Below are 22,494 nucleotides of genomic sequence, written 5' to 3'. Positions count from 1 at the left end.
GGGAGACGGGACTGAGGAGGGTGGGAGAGATGCTGGGTTACTGGTGGTGGAGAATGGGCACTGGTAAAGGGATGGGTTCTCGAACTTTGTATGGGGGAAACATGAGCACAAAAATGTATAAATCTGTAATTCTACCCTCACGGCGATTCACTAATTAAAAATAAATAAATTTAAAAAAAAAAGAAAAAGCACTGTTCAAAACACAGACTTTCATTGGCTCTGTACAATTTTTAACTGAGAAGGATAAAAAAGTGTTGGGGGGAAGGACTATCATGTGTATTATTATATACATTGTTGGTTCATATAGATGTCATATTAAAAGTATATTGGGGAGCAGAGAGCTAGTACAGAGATCGTAAAATGCTTGCCTTACATGGAGTCACCTGGGTTCAAGTCTACCTGGGATTGAGCACAACTGGGTGTGTCTCCAAAACTAAACCAAAAAAAAAACCAATAAAAATATTTGGTTTGAATTTTTTCCATCTTAGTTGAGTTGGAGGGGGAAAAAAAGTCCAAAACTTTTAAGTCATGGCAAGACAGAAACTTATATTCTTCCCCTTCCTTCACTGTCCTCCATAGATTTCCAAAAAAGATTACTGACAATCAAAATCAATTTCCCTATGCCAATAATATGCATTGCACTACATTTAAAATTACCCCAGGAAGAACCAGCTGTAGACTGTCCTGAGACTCGGGCTAACAATCGGTTCCCTATCTCCCTACTTTCCAGTCTCTTCTGACAGCTCCAGCATCCACAGAGACCGACGGTTCACTCTGAATTATTGTCTGTGAAAGAGGAGAGGGATGAGTTTTTTCTTCCAGAATATAAATTTGAGGACATTTGTTCCATGTCCTTGTAGTCATTATGCCCAGAAAAATTAAAATGATGTTGCATTCTTAGGAAATACATTTAGAAAAAGATATTAACGTCCCTATAGCCAGTGAAGTCAAATTATACATACAAATCAGTAATGATATCTAAAGATCTTTCCTTCTTTAGTTCTTAAATATGGTTTACAGGCACATGTACTTGATTTCTATGTATTATTTTTGCTTTAGTTTCTGGATTTCCTTTAGAATTGAAAAATGATTATATTGAATCGATAAATTCATATAAATATTAATTCTATGTAACTTCAGCGGGTATGGCATTTGCCTTGCACATGGCTGACCTGGGTTTGATTCCTCCATCCCTCTCGGAGAGCCCAGCAAGCTACCAAGAGTATCCCACCCACACAGCAGAGTTGGCAAGCTTCCTGTGTCAGATTTGATATGCCAAAAACAGTATCAAGTCTCACAATGGAGACATTACTGGTGCCCGCTCGAGAGCAAATCAATGAACAATGGAGGGATGACAGTGCTATGACAGTGCTCCGACAGTGCTACAGTAACTTCATAGTATAATAAAAGGCAGTTAATGTTCCCAGTGTAACATTAGATAATAAGTTTTCTCTTCTTTTTTCTTTCTGTCTCACTCTCTTCTCCTGTCACCTCTTTCTTTCTTTTCTCTCCCTTCCTCTTTCCTCTTATTCTTTAAACTATTTTATTTCAAAAATAAATTAATGTCCCCAGACCCCTTGCAACTTTATTCTGGGAAATACATACAAGCAGACAGGAGGAATTCTTGGTGGGGAAATACTATTTTTCAGATAGAAAGAGATTCAATTAGTACACACATTTTCTCCTTTGTCTTCTCCCCTTTATACCTGCCTAGAGGTGGAGCAGCTATCCTGTGCCCCTGAGACGGAAATTATAAATGCCAACTCTGATGACGCAGGAAGCCAGGAAACTAGCCTCTGTACTTAGGCTAGTTTTGTTTCTGATATAATGAATGCCTCATTTGTTTGCACTGTTTTTCTATTTGGATTATTTTGGTTTCATACAGCTGAAAGCAATAATGGCTGATATAAATACTGCATTTTGATCTGAAAATGATGATTACCTTAACAAGTTTCTGCACATCACTTTTTAGGAGTGTTCTTTCGATGTTAAAACCATTACTTGGATCCAAGACGACAGCTTTCACCTATGATTTTGAAAGAATCTGTTAATTTTCTGCATATTTTTTATGAAATTAGTTTATGTACACTCTCTCTCCCTCCCTGTCCCTGTCTTTGTCTCCCTGTCCCTGTCTCTCTCTCTTCTCCCTGTCTCTCTCTCTCTCTCTCTCTCTCTCTCTCTCTCTCTCTCTCCTCTCTCTCTCCTCTCTGTCCTCTCTTTCTCTCTGTCTCTCTGTCTCTCTCTCGTTTTTGGGTCACACCTAGTGGTGCTTAGGTGCTCCTGGGTCTGCATTCAAAGTTCACTCCTTCCAGGCTCAGGGACCATCTGGGGTGGCAGGAATCGAACTCAGATCGCCTGCATGCAATATCCTACCACCCCCTATATTATCACTCTGGCCCCTGGTATCCACCTTTTTATTTGAAATAACCGCCTCTTAATTACTCAGGAGTTAATTATTTCGCTGTCTCTCTTATTTTCCAACTTACCAACACTTTTGCTACAGAAGTTGAAAAAAGGAAGCAATGAACACGAAAGTTGAATATGATAGTAGAAAATTTAAATGGGCAACATGTTCAGAATAAAGCTAGTTCTTATACTGGAAAACTATTAACATATTTTATCATATTTCAATTTTGCATCGATACCAAAATGACAGGAAAACCAAAGTAATGAGCAGTTTTTGTAAGAGCACACAATGATACATGTTGAAGAACACTTCCAATATAAACAACAGAAATACAACAGTGGGTAGGGCACTTGCCTTGCACAACTGACCTGGGTTTGATCCCCGGCATCCCATTTGTTCCCCTGAGCCTGCCAGGAGTGAACCCTGAGCACTGAACCAGGAGTAACCCCTGACCATTGCCAGGTGTAGCCCCAAAAACCTTCAACACAAAAGTTTTTTTTATGTCTCTAAAACTCATCAAGATATTCTAAATCAGTATCTGTAAATCTAAAATTGATATGCAGTTGGAAGAGAGGAAACTCCCTGACAGTGCTTGAGGGCCAGACACCACCCCAGACTGCAAGTGTCCCTGATGGAGACTAATTGTGGGGGAAGGGGAGCACTATGACCACCCCGAAAGCATTCAGCTAGAGGCAGATGGCAGGACCTAGTTTGCTCACTGCACCTGCTCTCCAGACCCCGAGCTCTCCCTCCACGCCCTGACATGCCTTGCAGACTTAAAAACATACTTTCACTAACCTGTCAATGATCACAATACGTTCTCAACATATAGAATAACACCTAAGATGGTTTTAATTATAATAGAAGAAAGTGGTTCGCTCTTAAAATAAATCAGAAATTCACAGAAGTATTCATTCATTCTTACCATAAAAGCCACCAAAGTTTCAGGAACAGTCTCGCCATGAGCTGCACACTCTTGTCCTATTTCTCGAATTATATTCTTTATCACACTCTCTGCTTGTGTGGGAGGCATTCTGCCTAAAAAGACAAACAATGATTGACTTCTTTAAAAGTGGTACATACGTAGACAGATATAGCTGTATGTATATATATATGTATATATATATAATTTCTTCCTTTTTAGGTTATTCCTCTATTATATTTGTAAGAGTTGGATTTTTTTTCTTTTTGGGTCACACCCAGCAATGCTCAGGGGTTACTCCTGGCTCTGAACTCAGGAATAACACCTGGGGGTGCTTGGGGGACCATATGCAATGCCGGGAGTCAAACCCTGGTCAGCCGTGTCCAAGGAAAACACCCTACCCACTGTACTATAGCTCCGACCCCAAGAGTTGGATTATAATTAATGTATTGATATTTGTTGTCTCCACTATTATTTTTCATTACCTTACTTGATTATTTTGGCATATCAAATACGCCACAGGTAGCTTGCGAGGCTCTGCCATGCAGACGGGATACTTTCGGTAGCTTGCCGTGCTCTCTGAGAGGGACGGAAGAATCGAACCCTGGTCAGCCGCGTGCAAGGCAAATGCCTTACCCGCTGTACTACCACTCCAACAAGTCTCACAATGGAGACATTACTGGTGCCCACTAGAGCAAATCGATGAACAATGGGACGACAGTGCTACAGTGCTACTTGAATATTAAACTGAAGGATTTTGACAGAGCAAATGGAATTTCTAATAATTGACCCCTTTCCTTTTCTTCTTTACTTAATGATGTTCACCAAAAGTGCACCTAAATCGTAATTTTTTTTTTTTTTAAGAAACTGCATAGTCTGGAAGCAGCTGGAGTGATAGAATTAATGGAAAATTCTTTCCCACCTGAATAGGCAGAATTATACACTCTAAACAAGGAAATGTTTATTCCACAATTAACTATATAACTTTTCATAATTCTATGAGAATCAGAAAATGGTTCTCTTTTGTTCGGTTTGTTGTTAAGGTTCGACTATGCCTGGCAGTGCTCAGCGCTTACTTACTCCTGTTCTGCCCTCAGGGATCATTCTCAGTGGGACTAAGGAGACCAAATGAGGTGCTGGGGATCAAACCTGGCTGGGTGATGCACAAGGTCAACACCCTACCAACTCTACTATGTCTCTAGCGATCCTTGTGATTCTTGAATCATCTAAATTCCCGTTCCTGCATTTGTTAGAATATAGACTCCTTGATTGTAAACAAAAGCAAAAAACCAAAACAAACAGAGACCTGATGGGGAAAAAAAATGAATTCCTGTTAATTCTAAAACTTTTTCTAACCAGAAAAAAACGTTTGTAATGGTTATCAAGCGCCCAGATTTACTTAAGTATCATTTACAGGGCGCAGGAACTTCTCCAGTAAAGAAAAACAAAGACAATCCCAGAAAGATTACAGTTAACACTTTTTTTTTTTAAATTTATTTATTTTTAATTAGAGATTCACCGTGAGGGTACAGTTACAGATTTATACATTTTTGTGCTCATACTTCCCTCATACAAAGTTTGGGAACCCATCCCTTCACCAGTGCCCATTCTCCACCACCCGTAAACCCAGTGTCCCTCCCACCCTCCCCAATCCCATCTCCCCCCCACCCCACCCTGCCACTGTGGCAAGGCATTCCCTTCTGTTTTCTCTCTCTAATTAGCTGTTGTGGTTTGCAATAAAGGTGTTGAGTGGCCGCTGTGCTCAGTCTCTAGCCCTCATTCAGCCCGCAACTCCCTTCCCCCACATGGCCTTCGACTACAATGTAGTTGGTGATCGCTTCTCTGAGTTGACCTTTCCCCGGAACGTGAGGCCAGCCTCGAAGCCATGGAGTCAACCTCCTGGTACTTATTTCTACAGTTCTTGGGTGTTAGTCTCCCACTCTGTTATTCTATATACCATAGTACAGTTAACACTTGCTTCCATAATGTTCAGGCAAAGCAACATTTGGTACTTTACACAATAGGACCAGACTGCCGGGTTGCATCATCCTCACATCATTCTCTAGTCTCTAAGACGGCTCCTCATCTGGAAAATAGTTATTACTAGCCACTTCCCAGAGCCACCTCGGAGGACTGAGTTCAAACTGTCCGTGGCATGGGTAATGGTTAAAACAGTGCATGGCATAAGTACAAGCTTAAACAGAAGCTTGTGACAATGACTCAGAGAAGTTTGCGGGCGAGTGTTTGTGTGTGCGCGTGCATGAGTGCACGTACGTTGTGTGTGTGTGTGTGTGTGTGTGTGTGTGTGTGTGTGTGACGCGCACTCTGGGACATTCCGTAAGGGCTCCCTATTGCCCATCCGAGTGCTCGCTCCATCCCCTAAACCAAGTACTAAGCATCCATTTCTGGCCTTTGGATTTGGGAAGGTGGGGGTTAGGTGGGTAGAGGGACTCTCTTTTTTTTGTGGGGGTGAGGGGGAGTTGAGCCAGAGCCCGCGTTGCCCGGGATTTACTCCCCATGCTGTACTCAGGGCGCCCCTGGCCTGGGACCCTGCGGTGCCAGGGAGGAAGGGGGCGTCCTGCACGCAAAGCATGAGCTCTGCTCAAGGCTCCGAGGTGGCTCTGCACAACGGCTCGCACTCTGTCGCTACACTGGGGCGCTGACCTGCGGGCCCGTCCGGGCGCGTCCCTCGGAGGTGGTGGCCGTGTCCGTTAGCCGCCGGCTGCGAGAGCGTCCACAGGAGCCCTTAGAGACCGGGCCTCCAGGGTCCCGGCTCCCGCCGCGCCGAGATAACCCTGCAGGGTTTAGGGCGCGGAGCCCCGCGGAGGCCCGCCTTGGCCCGTCAACAGGTAGCACCGTCAGTCGGTCCGATTCTACCTCTGTTCTTCTCCGTGACTTCAGGGCGTAGTCTTGTCCTTGGGCGCGTTCCAGAACTGAGAAATCACCATGGAGACCGGACGCTAAGAATCTAGGGGCGGGGCGGGGCGAAGGCGAGGGGGCGGGGCAGGACGGGTGATGGGCGGGGCGAACTCTAGGGGCGGGGCCAGAGGCCCAGGGCCTAGGGGCGGGGCGGGAACTAGAGGCGGAGCCATGGGCGGGGCGAAAGAGAGGGGCGGGCAAAGCCCAATTCTGAGCATCTTAACCCATTGTTTCGTTTGTTTTTTGTTTTGTTTTCCTTTTTGGGCCACATCCGGCGATGCTCAGGGCTAACTCCTGGCTCTGCGCCCAGGGATAACTCCTTTTGGGACACGGGGAACCATATGTGGTGCCGGGGATCGAACCTGGGTTCATAAGGCAAGCACCTTAACCCCTGTACTACCGCTTTGTCCCTCGTTCCCGTTTATTTTTCAAAAACTTACTGAGATGACACTCGCTTACAAGGTTGAAAATGTTTTTTTACATTGGGACGTGGGGTAAAATTGTGCCGACAGTCCTGCATCTCTCCTCTTAGGATGAACTTAACAACAACAAAAAGCCAAAAAAACAAAAAAAGAGAAAAAAGAGACTCGGTGGCTAAAATGCCCGACTTGCAAGCATACAAGTCGGGGCAGTGGGTGGGTTCAAATCCCAGTGCTAGAACCCCAAGGCAGCCGGCCCAGTGGGGTTCTGGTAGCTCCGCTATCAGTGATCTGGATGCTGCAAGAGATCCCCGTGCAGCAAAAGCTGTGTTGCATCAAAATCAACTTCAGGGAGTGTCGCTGCCTGAAGGGTGCTAAAGGGTTCTGTAAGCACAGTACTGCAGCCTGATGTAAGACCACCAGCGAGCAGCATGAGTGAGACACCTGCTCTGTACCATCCCCAAACCTCTACGCCAACAGAGTGAAGGGAAGGGCCCAAAGCCAGAACGAAGAAATGTCAGCTCCGGGGTCTTCAGGGTAACAGACACAAGACAAGTGCTTGCCGGGATGTCAACTAATTCAGACGCCTTGAATAGGACCAGTCTGCAGTGCCACAAAATAAAGAGGTTGTGGAAGGGGTGTTGGGAAAAAAGAAGCTAATTAGGAGAGGAAAGGAAAATGCAATTGTATATTTGAGAAATGGAGTTCTTATCAAAGTGCTTCCTTTTAAAAAATTAAAAATAGAACTGATCAGCGTTTATGTCCTGTTCTCAAAAGAAGTCTTTCACTGGCTGTTCCGAGAAGCCAGAAGAGAAAAGTGAACATTCAAAAAACACCTGGTAAGAATCATATCCTATGTGCAGTTGAGAAAATAAGCTTTTAGTCACAATAATATTCCTTACATGGGCAGACTTACATGAAGCATGAAACAGGATAAAACTCGTATTGGAAGCAAAACATTGAGCAACTAAGTTTTATCTTTAAACTCTCTGCTGCCAGTAAATTTTCAAATTGCCAATAAATACACAGAACATACTTTGCTTATGGGCATTCTTAGGTTACTAGGAAATAAATAAACACAGCAATATGAATAAATCAACACAGAAGCTCAAGAATACACAATTAAAGTCTAAAATAATTTTTCCCTTCTGGAGCTGGAGTGATAGCATAGCGGGTAGGGCTTTTGCCTTGCACGCAGCTGACCTGGGTTCTATTCCCAGAATCCCATAGCACTGCCAGGAGTAACTCCTGAGTGCAGAGCTAGGAGTAACCCCTGAGCATCGCTGGGTGTGATCTAAAAAGAAAAAAAAATTTTTTTCCCTTCTAGAAAGTGTTCCTAGTTGTTTAGAGTAGTAAGATATATGATAGCAAAACTATGATCATCTAGATACCTGGTGTTTAAGGAGTGTTGATAAATATGAGGCAGGCATTAAAAATGTTAACAACAACCTGGTACCTTCGCAAAGGAGTGATAGGAGTCTTCTGGATCACTTACCTTCTGACTTCCCACAACATATGAAAAAATAAACCATTATTTTTATTCAGTCATTGTCTTTTAGTTTTCTGCTACATAAGGCTAAATTCTACTCCTACCCTCTGAAATATGTGTGACTTCAGAAATATTCTTAGCTTTTTCCACTACACTGAGTTATTTGACCTAATTCTTCACTTCTACCTGCATGCACACTTGTGTGGTGTTTTGTTTCTCTCCCTGTGTGCTGAAGCTTGCTTTCATCAATGAGTTGTGTGGGAAGGACTGTGGTACATTTAATGCTAAGGTATTTAAAAAATCTCGTATTTCTGCTTCATTGTTAAGCCTATATCACAGTCATGAGACTTTTCCCTGGATAACTCTTTGGTTCCAGGGGAAAAAAGAGGTGCATGTGAAGCCAAATTATCTGAACAATTGTCTCTGTGAGATGCACAACTGTCCCACTGGTCTTGACCTAGTTCAGCCTAACAGCAGCTGTAGACTTGTAATAATAAGTAACCATTTTTTTAATTGAAGTTTGGTTTAGTTTATTGTACAGAATTGTCTGAACCAAACTTTCACAGACCTGGAGAAATGTGGGGGGAGGATTAGCTGTTGATTTTACTCATCAAGAAACAATATAAGGGAATCTACAGTGTCCACAACAAGCCCTAGGTCTTTGACTATAGCACAATGACTACCAAGTGGTAGGGGGAAAGTTCTGGGAAAGGGAGGAAGCAGAGAGAACTAAAGGTAACACCAGAACAGGGATGGAAGATCTCTGGCACTTTGCTGGTGGAGAAAGTGCTATAAGTTTGTACACTGAAAACATAATTGTTGATACTATTATAACTAGGACTAGAGAGATAGCACAACAGGTAGGGCGTTTGCCTTGCATGCGGCCAACCTGGGTTCGATTCCTGCGTCCCTCTTGGAGAGCCTGGCAAGCTACGGAGTATCCCACCAGCAAGGCAGAGCCTGACAAGCTATCCGTGGTGTATTCAATATGCCAAAAACAGTAACAAGTCTCACAATGGAGCTATTACTGGTGCCTGCTCAAGCAAATCTATGAACAACAGGACGACAATGCTACAGTGCTACTGTTCTAACTATGCTACCCCAATAATAACTTAAAAAAGGACAGAAAAAGAGAGAAAAAAGAAGGAAAAAGAACTATTCAGAGAGCAGGTTTATCTATATGATAGTATCTTAATATGAAACCATGCAAGTCAAATTCCCGTAATTAGCTAACAATTGTATTTTCCAGCTTAACTTTTCTTCTCCACAGAAAGGCTAAATAATGGAGATGGAAAAATGTTCTGGGAAAATAGATGAGAAAGAAATTGTGGAACTGACAATATAAATAATCTATATTACAGTTTCTCTTGTAATAAACATGAGCTATGTATAGCTGATTTACCACTTGTATCAGTCAAGAAGATCACAGATCATTTTAAAATTATTCTCACAAATTTATTATAGGTAACATGGGGGAGATAATAAGTGCTAAAAAATTTAAAATAAAAGCAGCAAGGGTAATTTCCTGACACAAAATATAGATTCCTACATTTATTAGTCTTGTCATTGAAAATCTACACAAAGATATCCATCATCTTTATTTTTAAATTTTATTTGTGGAGGAAGGTTTGGTTGGGCCACACCCAGCAGTGCTCAGGGGCTATTCCTACGCTGAGGGGGCCACATGCTGTGCTGGGGAACAGGCCAGAGTAAGCTACATACAAGGCAAATGCCTTAATCTCTGTACTATCTCTCCAACCCCACATCATCTTTATTTTATTTTTCCCCCACATCACCTTTACATTTAAGATGAATGATAAGCAAAAGCATTACTTCTTCATTTCCCAGCTCTTTCTCCATCTCATCAATAAGTCAATGTAAAACAGACTTTAGTGTCAGATTTTCACAGGCTAACTCAGGGAAAATAAAATATTTATTGCAGATTCCCAAACATGGTATCCTGCTTTTTCAAGTAAAGGTATAATAATGACAAGAGCACAAAAGGACAAAAACGAAATCAGTGAATTCTATATATCTGAGGTTCTCCCTCTGTCTCCTCCCAGGGAGGAGTGCAAATGCAGTGTCCCCCCGGCCCCACCAGCACGATCACAAATCATGGAGAGAGTCGAGTTTTCTACATTTGGGGAAATGACAGGGGTCAGCACATCCCGAGTGCAATGGGTTAAGCCTCACCTTGGGAAAAGCACCTTCATGATCTTCATGATCATGGTATCTCCCCTGCCAGATAAATAGACATTCAAGGTTCTTTTTAAAAAAAAAATTTTTTTTTTTTAGTGAATCACCATGAGGTACAGTTACAGGCTTACAAACTTTTGTGCTTGCATTTCAGTCATACATCCTTCCACCAGTGCCCATTTTCCACCATCATCCCAGCATCCCTCACACCATCCCAACCCCTCACCCTCTACCCCACCCCACCTCTGTGGCAGGGCATTCCCTTTTGCTCTCTCTCCTTTTGGGTGTTGTGGTTTGCTATGCAAGTATTAAGTGGCCATCATGTCCAGTCTACAATCTACTCTCAGCCCGCATCTCCCATCCCGAGCGGGCCCTCCTAGCACCCTTTACTATATCCAAGGCTCTTTAGAAAACTATTAGAGACAGCAGTCATTAGCAGTTATTTCCTTAAATTGTTTTTTTTCCCTCAAGCCAGGTACAAATGAAGACATATCACTCAATTCTGGACAAAAGAACACAAACCATAAAACCTTTGCTGCTTATTGCATCTATGGTTGTGTTTCACCTCTAGAGAGAGAGGGGCAGGAGATGGAAGGGAGGCCTCCTATGATGAACTCTGATATGCCCTGTTGGTCTATTTTGTACATGTAGATATTGTAGATAGTGACTGCAACTGATTTATTTATCCTTCCCTTCCTTTGCTGCTGTCACTGCAAGGACAGAGGTTTCACCCTGGTTGTGGGTGCTCACACACAGAGCAGCAGGTCATACTGTTCTCTGAGATGTTCCACCATCTTGGGGAGAAGGAGGTCTCAGAACACAGAGCTGAGGCTCCCTCTCAGTGGGGCGCACTGCCTGGATTCAAACTTGTGGCCTCACCGATGGAGCTATACCCAGGTCCTGTCAAGCTTTGGAAAGGTGAATTTCTTCATGTCTTCTACCCATATACTTCCACACACACCTCCCCAGTTCTTAACAAGTGGCCAAATCTTTATTAAAATCTCTTCTATCAATGCACTTCTTTCTACCCAGTCTCACTTTCGAATTAGTTCAAGCAACTGTTTCTCACTGCAGCATCCAGTGAATGGAGCTCCCTGTCTTGTGCCCTTCTGGTTCTTTGCCTGCTTAAAACTGCCATTCGGGGCTGGAGAGATAGCACAGGTAGGGCAATTGCCTTGCACGCGGCCAACCCGGGTTCGATTCCCAGCATCCCATATGGTCCCCCAAGCACTGCCAGGAGTAATTCCTGAGTGTGGGAGCCAGGAGTAACCCCTGTGACCCCCCCAAAAAAAAGTGCTATCCCCCAAATTATCAATCTCCTCACGTCCACCCCCTGCCTACAGCCATAGACTCAGTGGCCTGGGGGTAAAGCTCAGAGTGAGCGTGGTGCAGAGGGCTTCCTGACCCTTGGAGCTGGTCTGAGTTCATCCACTCAGCCTCAGTTCTCACAGCTCCTTGCTACTTTGCCCAGGTTGTACTCCCTGAGTTCTCCTGCTTTGTTGAACTCTTCAGGCCTGCAAACCTTTGCACAAAGGTTACTTCTCTCTGAACGCCTCCTCTTCCCCTTTGTAAGTTTCCTCAAGTGTTCAGAAATCATAGTTCCTAGGAAACGGTCTTTGATCTGTCAGTATGGTTAGGGTGGTAGGCATTGACCTGTCTCTAATTCCAAAAAACATTCACCACGCAGAAAGGAAACCCGAAACCCATAAATCTCCCCTGCTCCTCATCACGCTTACAGCTACTTAATAGGAAAGTCTGTTCTCCTGCCTGTCTGCTCCACAAGAATCATAAGCTCCTCCCAGGCAAAAATTCCATATTTTGTGGAATCCCTGAAATCTAGTAACAGGATCTGGCATGTAATTGTCATGCCAGAATTTGGGGGTTTAAGGAGGAATGGGTGAGTGGGAAATTTCAGAAGCTTTTTATAGTCTTTACTAGTAGGTCATGATGATTTCAAAAGAAAATATCACTCTCAGAAGGAAAAACATTTAAAATACAGACCTCCAAAGCAATGTCCCCTCTTACCTTTGACCTTCCTGCACTAGGATTTCCTACTTCTCCCATCCCCCAAGTGTATTTTATGTGACTTAGAACTCCCAGGAAGAGTTATAAATAGGATTGGCATCACAGTCTCAGGAGTCAGCCTCTGGATTGGGCTAAGGTGGGGACAGAGGCTCAGTTTTATTCATATTTTCATTCCCAGATCTACTGGACTAATATCTCGCATATAGTGTATGCCCAATAACAAATTTTCAGGTAAATAAATGTTACCATTAAATATTCATAAGGTCAAGATGCCCATCAGTCTATAGAAATAAAGAACTTAATTTAAGTCCTTCACTGACAGATAAAAATCTTGAAAAAGTACTGATCTATTCTCCTTCAGTTCATTAAAATACTGTCTAGCTTCTGGTAAACCACAGCTTTCTGCTAGCATTACGTTTTATTAAAATCAGCCACGAGCTTCGTGACAGCGTGAGGGGTAGGAGGAGATTCCACAGTTGAGGAGAGGGGCTCAGAGAAACTGAATGAACGTGTCCTTAAGCACTCTGACTTCAGAAAATTTTAAATATATCCCAAATATTAAAACCGTGGAAATTGGGTAGCAGAAGGGACACTAGGAACATTGGTGGTGGAGAAAGGGCACTGGTGGAGGGATGGGTACATTGTTTGATTGAAACGCAATCACAAAAATTTGTAAGTCTGTAACTGTATCTCATGGTGATTCACTAAAATAAAATTTTTTTAAAAAAGCATGGAAATTTGGGATTAGAGAGACAGTACAGTGGATAGAGTGCCAATCCTGGTCTGATCCCCGGCATCCCAAATGGTCCCCCAGTCCTGCCAGGAGAGACCACTGAGTGTAGACCCAGGAGTAAGCTTTGAGACTATGGTCTGTGGGTTACCATTACCCCTGCCATAAAAAAAGGCATGAATATTGACTGACCACTTTAATATTTATTAAGTGAACAGATTTAAAAATAGTCAACAGCGATTTTTCATTATAAAAGTAGCATGCTTTTCACAGAAACTTTGGGGAAGAAAATCTCTAACACCTATTGTTTTAACAAAGATTAGTATTACTACCATGTTTGTCTACTTTTTCAGTTTACTTATGTTTGTTTTTATATATTTTGATCATTCCCAATGTTATTCCTTTATACTTAACATTATGGTACACACATTACAACATCTCATTTTAATACTCGCAGAATATATAGATCAGTGAATAGGTCATAATCAATTGAAGTATTCTTGCTATTATTTTACATCCTTTTTTATTTTTGTTTTTCACTGTTACAAATAACTTTGGAACAAATACCTTTATATATTGTTTATATATTTATATAGTATGCCATATTTCCAGGAGCAGTTTTCATTTATGAACTGACTGCTTTAGGATCTTTTAATGTGTGTTAATCATTTGGCCCAAATATTTAGTGGATACATTCATTTTCCTACAGCTCTGCAGTGCCAGGTGTTTCATTAATAAAATGTTCGTTAAGAATGGGGCAGAACAAAAGTAGAGAGAGTATGGGTGAAATTGTCTGCCATAGAGGCAGGGGGAGGGTTGGAAAGGGGAGTATACTGGGGACACTGGTGGTGAAGAATGTGCACTGGTGGAGGGATGGGTGTTTGATCATTGTATAATTGAAATTCAAACATTAACACTTGTAACTGTATCGCACAGTGATTCAATAGAAAGAAAGAAAGGGAAAAAGAAAGAAAGAAGGAAGGAAGGAAGGAAGGAAGGAAGGAAGGAAGGAAGGAAGGAAGGAAGGAAGGAAGGAAGGAAGGAAGGAAGGAAGATGAAAAAAAGAAGAATGAGGCAGATATACTTATGAGATCAGATGAAATCAAATCATCAACAGCTTTGGTCTATCTCACAGCGATTCAAGAAAAAAGTTAAAAAAAGAGAGAATGGGGCAGATATTTAAGGAATCCCCCAAGTGGTTCTTAAAACCCCAAGACCCTTTCATGACCCCTTCTGGTAATTCTTAATTCACTATAACAGTGGTTCAATTTGAGGGCCCAAAGATGCAGGACTGCTCAGACCTTGTGGTGCCTCAGGCTACCTTAGCAGTGCCAAGCCCCAGGGCTGTACCCCACATTGCTCAGGGGCCCATGTAGTGCCAGGAGTGGACCCTTGAGTCAGCTAGATAGAAGGCATGCACCTTAACTCCTACACTAGCTCTAAGACCCCAACTGGTACAATTTTCAGATTCTCTAGTCTACTCTATTTATCTATTAGGTAACCCCCAAACCAATGCCACACGATTTCATGAAAATGTTTGTATAGAGCAGGGTTATGTCTCAATAACAGAGTGCATGCCTCACGCGTGTTAGATCCCTGGTTGAATGCCCAGCACTGAAAATTAAACAAAAAAGTAAAATGATGCTAGATAGGGCATAATCCCATTTTTAATTCTTCAGGAGCTGCTCATTATTGTCTAGGAGGTTAATGATGGCCCCAGAATGTTGACCCCTCTGTTGTTTACCTCTTTACAAGATACTTAGGCAATAGGCTCAAAGCCTGTCCGTGCAGCCTCAAAGTCTCATAGGGCCAATCATATAAAATACAGCCCCAATAAACACATTTTTAGCCTTTTGTAGTCTTCCTACTTTGCACCCCCACAAAAACTTGTCCAGCAACTGCAAGCCTTCGAGAGGACAAATTCTGCCACAGTAAAAGAACCCACACCATGGGATGGCTGAAATAACAGACATTTGTTTCTCTGGTTTGGGAGCGGGATGGGGAGTGGCTCTATGGAGTCTCATTATAATAGAGATAAGCCCTAGTCCCTATAGAGAACTCCATCCAAATGATTTCATGAAATTCCTCTAGAAGATTCCCTCCCAATGCCTCACACTGAGTGTCAGAGCTTCGACAAACTGAGACCCAAGCATTCAGCCCTCATAGGCCCTTCAGAACCCCCTGACCTTGCCTTGAAGGATACCGCCTAGATTCGCAATTCTCTCTTCAACTCCCCTCCTCCCCCTGACTTCCTCTCTTCCTTCTTTCTTGGCACTTTGCTTATCATATGAACTTTAAGATCATCTTCTCAAGTCTCAGGAAACAAGATATTGCTATAGTTACTGGAATTGTTTTGAATCAATAGCTTGCCCAATTTGGGAAACATTGGCTTGTTCAAATCCTTTTAATCCTTTAAATCACTAAAAAATAATATTCTAAACATGTTTTACCTTTGGTCTTAATTTCCTTTTAAGGAAAATTTTATGAGTTTATTTATAAAAGCCTCAAATATCTTCGGTTATATTCTGGCTGTAGCCTGAATGTTAAATTGCACTGATTTGCAGATTGATTTTTAGATATAGCAAACCTGCTAAGCACTTCTTAATTCTATATCCATAATGTATTCATGTCCAATTTAGAATTAGATTCACTCAAATTTCTAAGTGTATGCTTACCTTATGCCATTAAACTTATTTTTCCTTTTCAAATCTATTAATTTTTAATTAATAGACCTTTTTTAGACCAGTCTTAAGTTGATAGCAAAATTGGGAAGAGTGTATCAAGATTTTCCAAGCAGCTTTTATAAAGAGCAATTTAGTCTTATGATAAAATGAGCTGAAAGTTATTTTATATTTTGCTCCCCACTCCAGTTTAATTTATTTTAGAGCAGTGGGCACATTTATTACAGTTGATTGAGCTTATAACAATAATATTATTATTAACAAAAAATATTTTATGTTAGGTTTCATGGTTTATGCTGCATGTTCTATGGACTTTGGCAAATGGCTAGTGACACCTATGACACTATGATACTTCACGGTGTTCTCACTGTCCTAAACCTTCCCTGTGCTCCCCCTCCACATCCCTCCCTTCTCTGTCCTCCAGCCTCACTGTCTGCCCATCCCCCCAGCCCATCAACTGTGGATCTCTTTTTCGCTCTCTCTTCTATAGTGTCACATAGTTGAATCATATACTATGTGGGCTTTTCAGATTGGTGTTTTTCATTTAACAATAAACATTTACTTTCCCTGGTTCAAATAATAGTTTTGTTTTTGATATTACACAGTTTATTACTCCATTCACTAACTAAAAGAATTGGTATTTGTTTCCAACTTTTGGCAACTCTGACTAAGGTTGTTATAAGCATTCCTGAGCAGAATTTTGTGTCGATAAAACTTTTGAACTGTGTGAGATAAATACTAAGAGTGCAATTACTGAATTATGTGTTAAGAGTTTGTTTAGTATTATAAGAACAAACAAACAAACAACAATAAACTACCACACTATCTTCTAGGTAGTCATCCCGTTTTGCATTCTCATCAGCAGTGAGTAAGAATTTCATTTATGCCACATCTTCCTCTGCACTTGGTACTATCAGAGCTTGGGAGCTGAGTCATTCTAACAGATATAGGTAAAAGTGGTGTCTCATAGCTGCTTCAATTTTGCAATTCTCCAATAACATGTATGAAGACTCTTTAAAAATGGTATCTGTCATCTGCTTATCTACTTTAACAAGATGTCTGTTCAGATTTTTTGTCTGTATACTGGAGCAGTTGTACAGCAGGTAGGGTGCTTGCCTTGCATGCTGCCAACCCTAGTTCAATCCCCAGTGTCCTATGTGATCCCTTGAGCACTGTTACCAGTAGGAATTTCTGAGTGTAGAGCCAGAAATAATCATTGAATTGTCTTTGCTTCTTTGTCAAATTCAGTTGACTACAGAGCATTTATTTCTGCTCTCTCTATTCTGTTCTTTTGATCTCTTTGTCAGTTGTTTGGGAAGCAAGAACCAGACTGCCTTGATTACAGAGAACATATAGATAAGTCTTGAATTCAGGTAGTATAATTGTTTTTACTTTACTTTGCAGAAGATTTCATTTTGTATTCTCATTTGGATTTCCAGGTCAATGTTGCATAATAGTAACTATAATATTGTGGTCCATTATTTTTTTAAATGCTTCTACAATTCCATTAAGTATATTGTATTTGCTGAAAATAAATACCATTTCTTGGTTAATAAAGTTCCCTGCTATTCCTGGCATAGAAGTTTGCATTAACAATCACTTCCTGGCTATTCTCTGAGGTGATCCAAGAGCATAAACTTTGAAACAGTCACTAAAAATGCCTTATCACTATCATTTTTATCATTATATATACAATTTCTTATGCTGATGAACAATGGTACATTTGTATATCAGACACTTTTAAAACTGATTAGATATGTTGACAAATTGGTAATGAAATTATATGAAAAATCATAAATGTTGTTGTCTGAATTTATTGATACTTAGAAGAATGTTTTACCAGTAATATATGCTATAGACATTTTTGTTTGTTTTTTGTTTGAAGGCCATACTTGGTGATGCTCAGGGATCACTCCTTACAGTTCTCAGGGAAACCTACAGGATACCATATGGTATTGAGCCCAGGTTAGCCACATACAAGGCAAATGCCTTACTAGCTTACTATTTCTCTGGCCCAACTACAGATTTTTTTTTTATGTTTTTAAGTCATTGACTGGAGCGATAGCACAGCGGTTGGGCTTTTGCCTTTCACGCAGCCAACCCATGTTCGATTCCTCCGCCCCTCTCGGAGAGCCCGGCAAGCTACTAAGAATATGGAGCCCGCACGGCAGACCCTGGCAAGCTACCCGTGCATATTGGATATGCCAAAAACAGTAACAATAAGTCTCTCAATGAGAGACGTTACTGGTGCCCGCTCGAACAAAGGGAATGACAGTGACAGTGACAGTTTTTAAGTCATACCTGGTGGTGATCAGGATATACTCCTGGCTCTGCACCCAGAGATCACTCCTGGTGGGGCATGGGATACCATATGCTGGAGACAGAACCTGGGTCAGCAGCATGCAAGACAAATGCCCTATCCACTGTACTACTGCCCCCTCCCCTCTAGCCCCCTTTTAACCACCTTCTCTTTGAAACTAACTTTGCAATGATCATATAGGCCAGATAGCCAAGGAGCACAGCACAGCAGTAGCTTGAGGGATACTTTGAGACAAGATTCATCTCACTCCTAGTTGATACATCAATGTAGAAGGAGCAGTATACTAAGTGAGTGATGTTTCCAGAAGTCCTCATCTCTTTCTGTATTCTGCTGTCCTAGTCTATCCTCTAAAACATTTTGGGTGTGGCCAAAGGAGTAAGTGAGATGGTCCATGGATGTGTAGGGAAGTAAAATAAGACTGGCTTACAGAGGAAAAGCAAGATTGATAGACAAGGTAACCTCTCTAATTTCCTCCTTTTAGAAAACCCAACAAAATGTTTGAATCAAAGGGACCGCATGTCACCTTCCTGCCTTGTAATTCCTTTACTTTGCATCTGCAATGTGTGATTTTGTTGTATTTGTGTACACTCTAGTGGCACCACAGAATACAAGATTCTTTTGTTCTTATTTTTCCTTTGTTTTTATACTTTTTATGTCAAAAGACATAAAAAAAAAAACCAACCTAAAACGGTGCTGGAGTGATAGCATAGCTGGTAAGGCGTTTGCCTTGCACGTGGCCAACCCGGGTTTGAGTCCCAGCATCCCATGTGGTCCCCTGAGCACCGCCAGGAGTGGTTCCTGAGTGCAGAGCCAGGAGTGGCCCCTGTACATTGCCGGATGTGACCCAAAAAGAAAAAAAAAGAAAAAAAAAACTTAAAACACAGGATTTGATCAAGTTGATGCAAAGAAGTGATAAGTGATAAAGTTCGAGGTGGACCAGGTGGAGCTCAATTTGCCATATGTGGGTTTTAGCAAGTCCACCTGTTAGAAGGAAACGACTACTGTTATCTCTGAAACTGAGTGAGTTGAAGCCGAGGTCGGTGGAGTCCACATAGTAAGGAATGAGGAAATCAAAAGGTTTTGTTACTACAAATTTTATTCTGGAAAGGCTATAGGTCCAAGCCTGTAAGGCTGACGGATGCATGAGGAGATACTGTTAAAGCTGATGGCATTTGTATGGGAGAGTGGGTGGGAACTGACAAGTATCATTCCCAGAAAGAACAGTCAGACTGCCAGCTTCTGAGGTAAGCACAGCTCTGTAAAAGGAAGAGTCCTCGTCTACTATATTAATTTCATATTTTAGAAATCAGCGTAAAGCATTGGTTCTAAATTCAGTAGCAATGATACATCATATGTGACAACTATTCAAAGGACTTAAATGATGCAGACCAGAGCCACTATTCTTACATATATGTAAGGTCGCCACCTGCTGTCAAAACAGCAACCTACAGTTAAAACAAAACAAAACACATTCCCACCAATTTCATAACCATGTAAACTTAACTCCAAACTAGACGCAGAATTTTGTAGAATTCAATAAATGGACCTGTAATAAATTTTAGGAATAAGCAAGCCACAGTAATTTTTCTCAGTATATTATGACTCATAATTCATAATATACTCGTTAAGCAATAATCATTATGCATTACAATTCCCAAAGAGGGCTCTGGCAAGTGAGAATAAGGTGATCTGTAATAACCATTGTCTCAGTCCAGTTCCCGTGAGTGCTTTCGGTCATACTATTCATTCTTGAACTCGTCTTTACAAACCTTAATCCTACTCACACTGCAGCCTCTGTTCAAGTTTTATCTCTTATCGGGAAACTGTTCCCGCCCCCAGGCACAGTGGTCTCCCGGTTGGACCCTCTGCTTTGTCCTGAGCCATCTTATAACTGACACCTCTTCATACATACCCAGTTTCATGGGGAAACAGTGAAAGTCACCACTTTTTCTGTGGTTCTAAGTTCTTTTATTAACGGGTTTAGTTTTTAATATTAATCATTTGATACTTAGTAGTATAATTTCCAATTTTCCAAAGAGGAAACCAAGACCTAGAGAGTTTGTTGTTGTTGTTGTTGTTGTTGTTGTTGTTGTTGGGGTGGGGGGGAGACACCAATTGTGCTCAGGACTTATTCCTGGCTTTGTGCTCAAGGATCACTCCTGGCAGGCTCTGGGGAACCATATGGGTGCTGGAGATCGAACTCGGGTCTTGACTGGCAAAGTAAATGCTTTAGCTGCTACACTATTGCTCTGGCCCCGAGACCTAGAGAGGTTTCAAAAAACATGTTCTGGCATCTGGAAAGGTAGTACAGTGGTAAGGTGCTTGCCTTGCACACAGCCAACCTGGGTCCGAACTCCGGCATCCCATACGGTCCCCTGAGCACTGCCAAGAGTGATTCCTGAGTGCAGAGACAGGAGTAAACCCTAAGCATCACCGGGTGTGGGCCGAAAACTTAAAACAAACCAGAAAAAAAAAACAAACTTCCCAGGGTCACAGAGGATCTTGGAACCACTATTAACCAGTGCTTCTGCCTTTCTAACCTGTGAGTAAGCACCAGACGACAAGAACTAGGCTCAGATACTCTTTTCACATCCTCCCACGGTGCTCAGCAGACTGTTATGACTTAGAGGCCGATGTGCCTCACTTTGCTACAGTTTACTAATTTCCAGGAATTCAAAGACCCAGGGACATTGTTTCATCTTATTTATCAGACTCCTAAATTTGGCAGGATTTTATAGTAATAATGGGGAATTTACACTAAGGATGGACAATGTACTTATCACTGTGTTAAGCATTTTTTCATCTTATTTAACCCTTCTAAGAAGTCCTTTCTTAGAAAGGACTTACAAGTATTTTATCAAAGAGGAAACGGAAAGTATAAAGAGAGGAAGTAACTTGCTTAAAGGCTGCACAGAGTCCAGCCTAGGCTGAACTCTGTTATGGTCACACGGTCCCTGTGAGAGAAGACTTGGCTGCAAAGGGATTGAAAACTGGAGGAAAATACAGTGAGCAAAATGGGGTTCCCGAAGAACATTCATGACAGTCCTGAAGGAGATTTGAAGGAAAAAGACCTGCCCTCAGAAGGACTGTGAGGGTCCCACTGGCGTCAGCAGTCGCTGTTTTCCCCAGCTGCAGTGGAGGAAAGGCTCTGTCTGATTCATTCATTCCCCAAGCGTCCAGTGTGACACTTGGCACAAACAGGTGCTCAATGATATTTGTTGAATTCGGGAGTGAATAAATAGATTATACTACACATATCATTGACAGTACATTCACTCATTCAGTTAATATATATTGTGAACCTTGGAGATATTTTTCTATTCTGTTTATAGAAGTTTTTTTTTATATTATTGAAAATAGGCACTAGAATTTAGGTTCCTATTTCTATTTAGATTCTTTAGTCTTGTGTTTTAAAAAAAGCTGTAATGACAGCTTGGTCCATGTTGTTTCATAAGTGTAAGAACATATGTGGGATAAACTTCTAGAAGTGGAATTGCTGGACCAAAGGTACATTCTAAATTTCAGTGGAAAAAATAAGTAAAACAAATACTTAGGAAAGTTATGATAATAAATGCAATGATCAGATATTAGTCTTTAAAAAGATTTGTTTGAACTTTAAAATCTTGGATCTGCTTGGAATCTATTACTGTGAGATAGAATTAAATAATTTTAGAACTTGGGGCTGGAGCCATAGCACAGTGGGTAGGGTGTTTGCCTTGCACGTGGCCGACCCGGATTCGAATCCCAGCATCCCATATGGTCCCCCGAGCACCGGCAGGAGTAATTCCTGAGTGCATAAGCCAGGAGTAACTCCTGTGCATCGCTGGGTGTGACCCAAAAGCCAAAATAATAATAATAATAATAATAATTTTGGAACTCAATGACTTCCTGGTTTCCCACAAATCATTAATTGAATAAGTCTTTTTAAAACTTCACTGACATAATTTTTTGTTATATACTAAATTACTAAGTGCGTAAATGCTTTTGTGTCTGTTTCTAGAAATTTGATTCTGTGTCATTAGTTATTGTGTCTATTCATGCCCCAGAACCACTGTTTCAGTTTCTATTGGCAAATAGTAAAAAGGCAAACATCCGATGATTACATTTATTATCATAACTTCCCTGGATACTCTTGTTACTTATTTTATCCACCTGACATTTGGAGTTAGCGTGTCCATTACATCTTAAAGTCAAGGAAAGGAGACTAACAGCAGAGGCAGCAACTTTGTGCTATTCTTATGGATTTCTATTATAGTCTCTACTAACAATCTTAACCATTGCCTGGAGTGTGTTGTAAACTCTAAAACACAAAGACTTTTCTCATTTTGTCTCAGTTGCATTTGTTCTGACCTTCTGATTGAAAAAGCAAAAACAGTCTTATCTCCA

At 41.4% G+C, this 22,494-nt stretch overlaps 1 protein-coding gene across 1 annotated transcript in view; it reads right to left on the bottom strand.

Moving 5' to 3' along the window:
• Window positions 1–6,236, bottom strand: part of CFAP206 (cilia and flagella associated protein 206) — a 32,379-nt gene extending 26,143 nt beyond the window's left edge. Inside the window, exons 1-3 of the mRNA XM_055136623.1 lie at window positions 5,994–6,236; window positions 3,333–3,445; window positions 1,943–2,026 (exon numbers count right to left, since the gene is read on the bottom strand). Coding sequence (XP_054992598.1) covers window positions 1,943–2,026; window positions 3,333–3,440 — 192 coding nt within the window. The 5' untranslated portion in view covers window positions 3,441–3,445; window positions 5,994–6,236. The remainder of the gene's footprint in view (window positions 1–1,942; window positions 2,027–3,332; window positions 3,446–5,993) is intronic.
• Window positions 6,237–22,494: the final 16,258 nt, after the last annotated feature.

The sequence above is a fragment of the Sorex araneus genome, chromosome 4 (genome assembly GCF_027595985.1).
Source record: "Sorex araneus isolate mSorAra2 chromosome 4, mSorAra2.pri, whole genome shotgun sequence".
Classification (NCBI taxonomy): Eukaryota; Metazoa; Chordata; class Mammalia; order Eulipotyphla; family Soricidae; genus Sorex; species Sorex araneus.
Note: the sequence above shows the minus strand (reverse complement) of the source record. Positions and strands in the feature narration are given on the sequence as shown.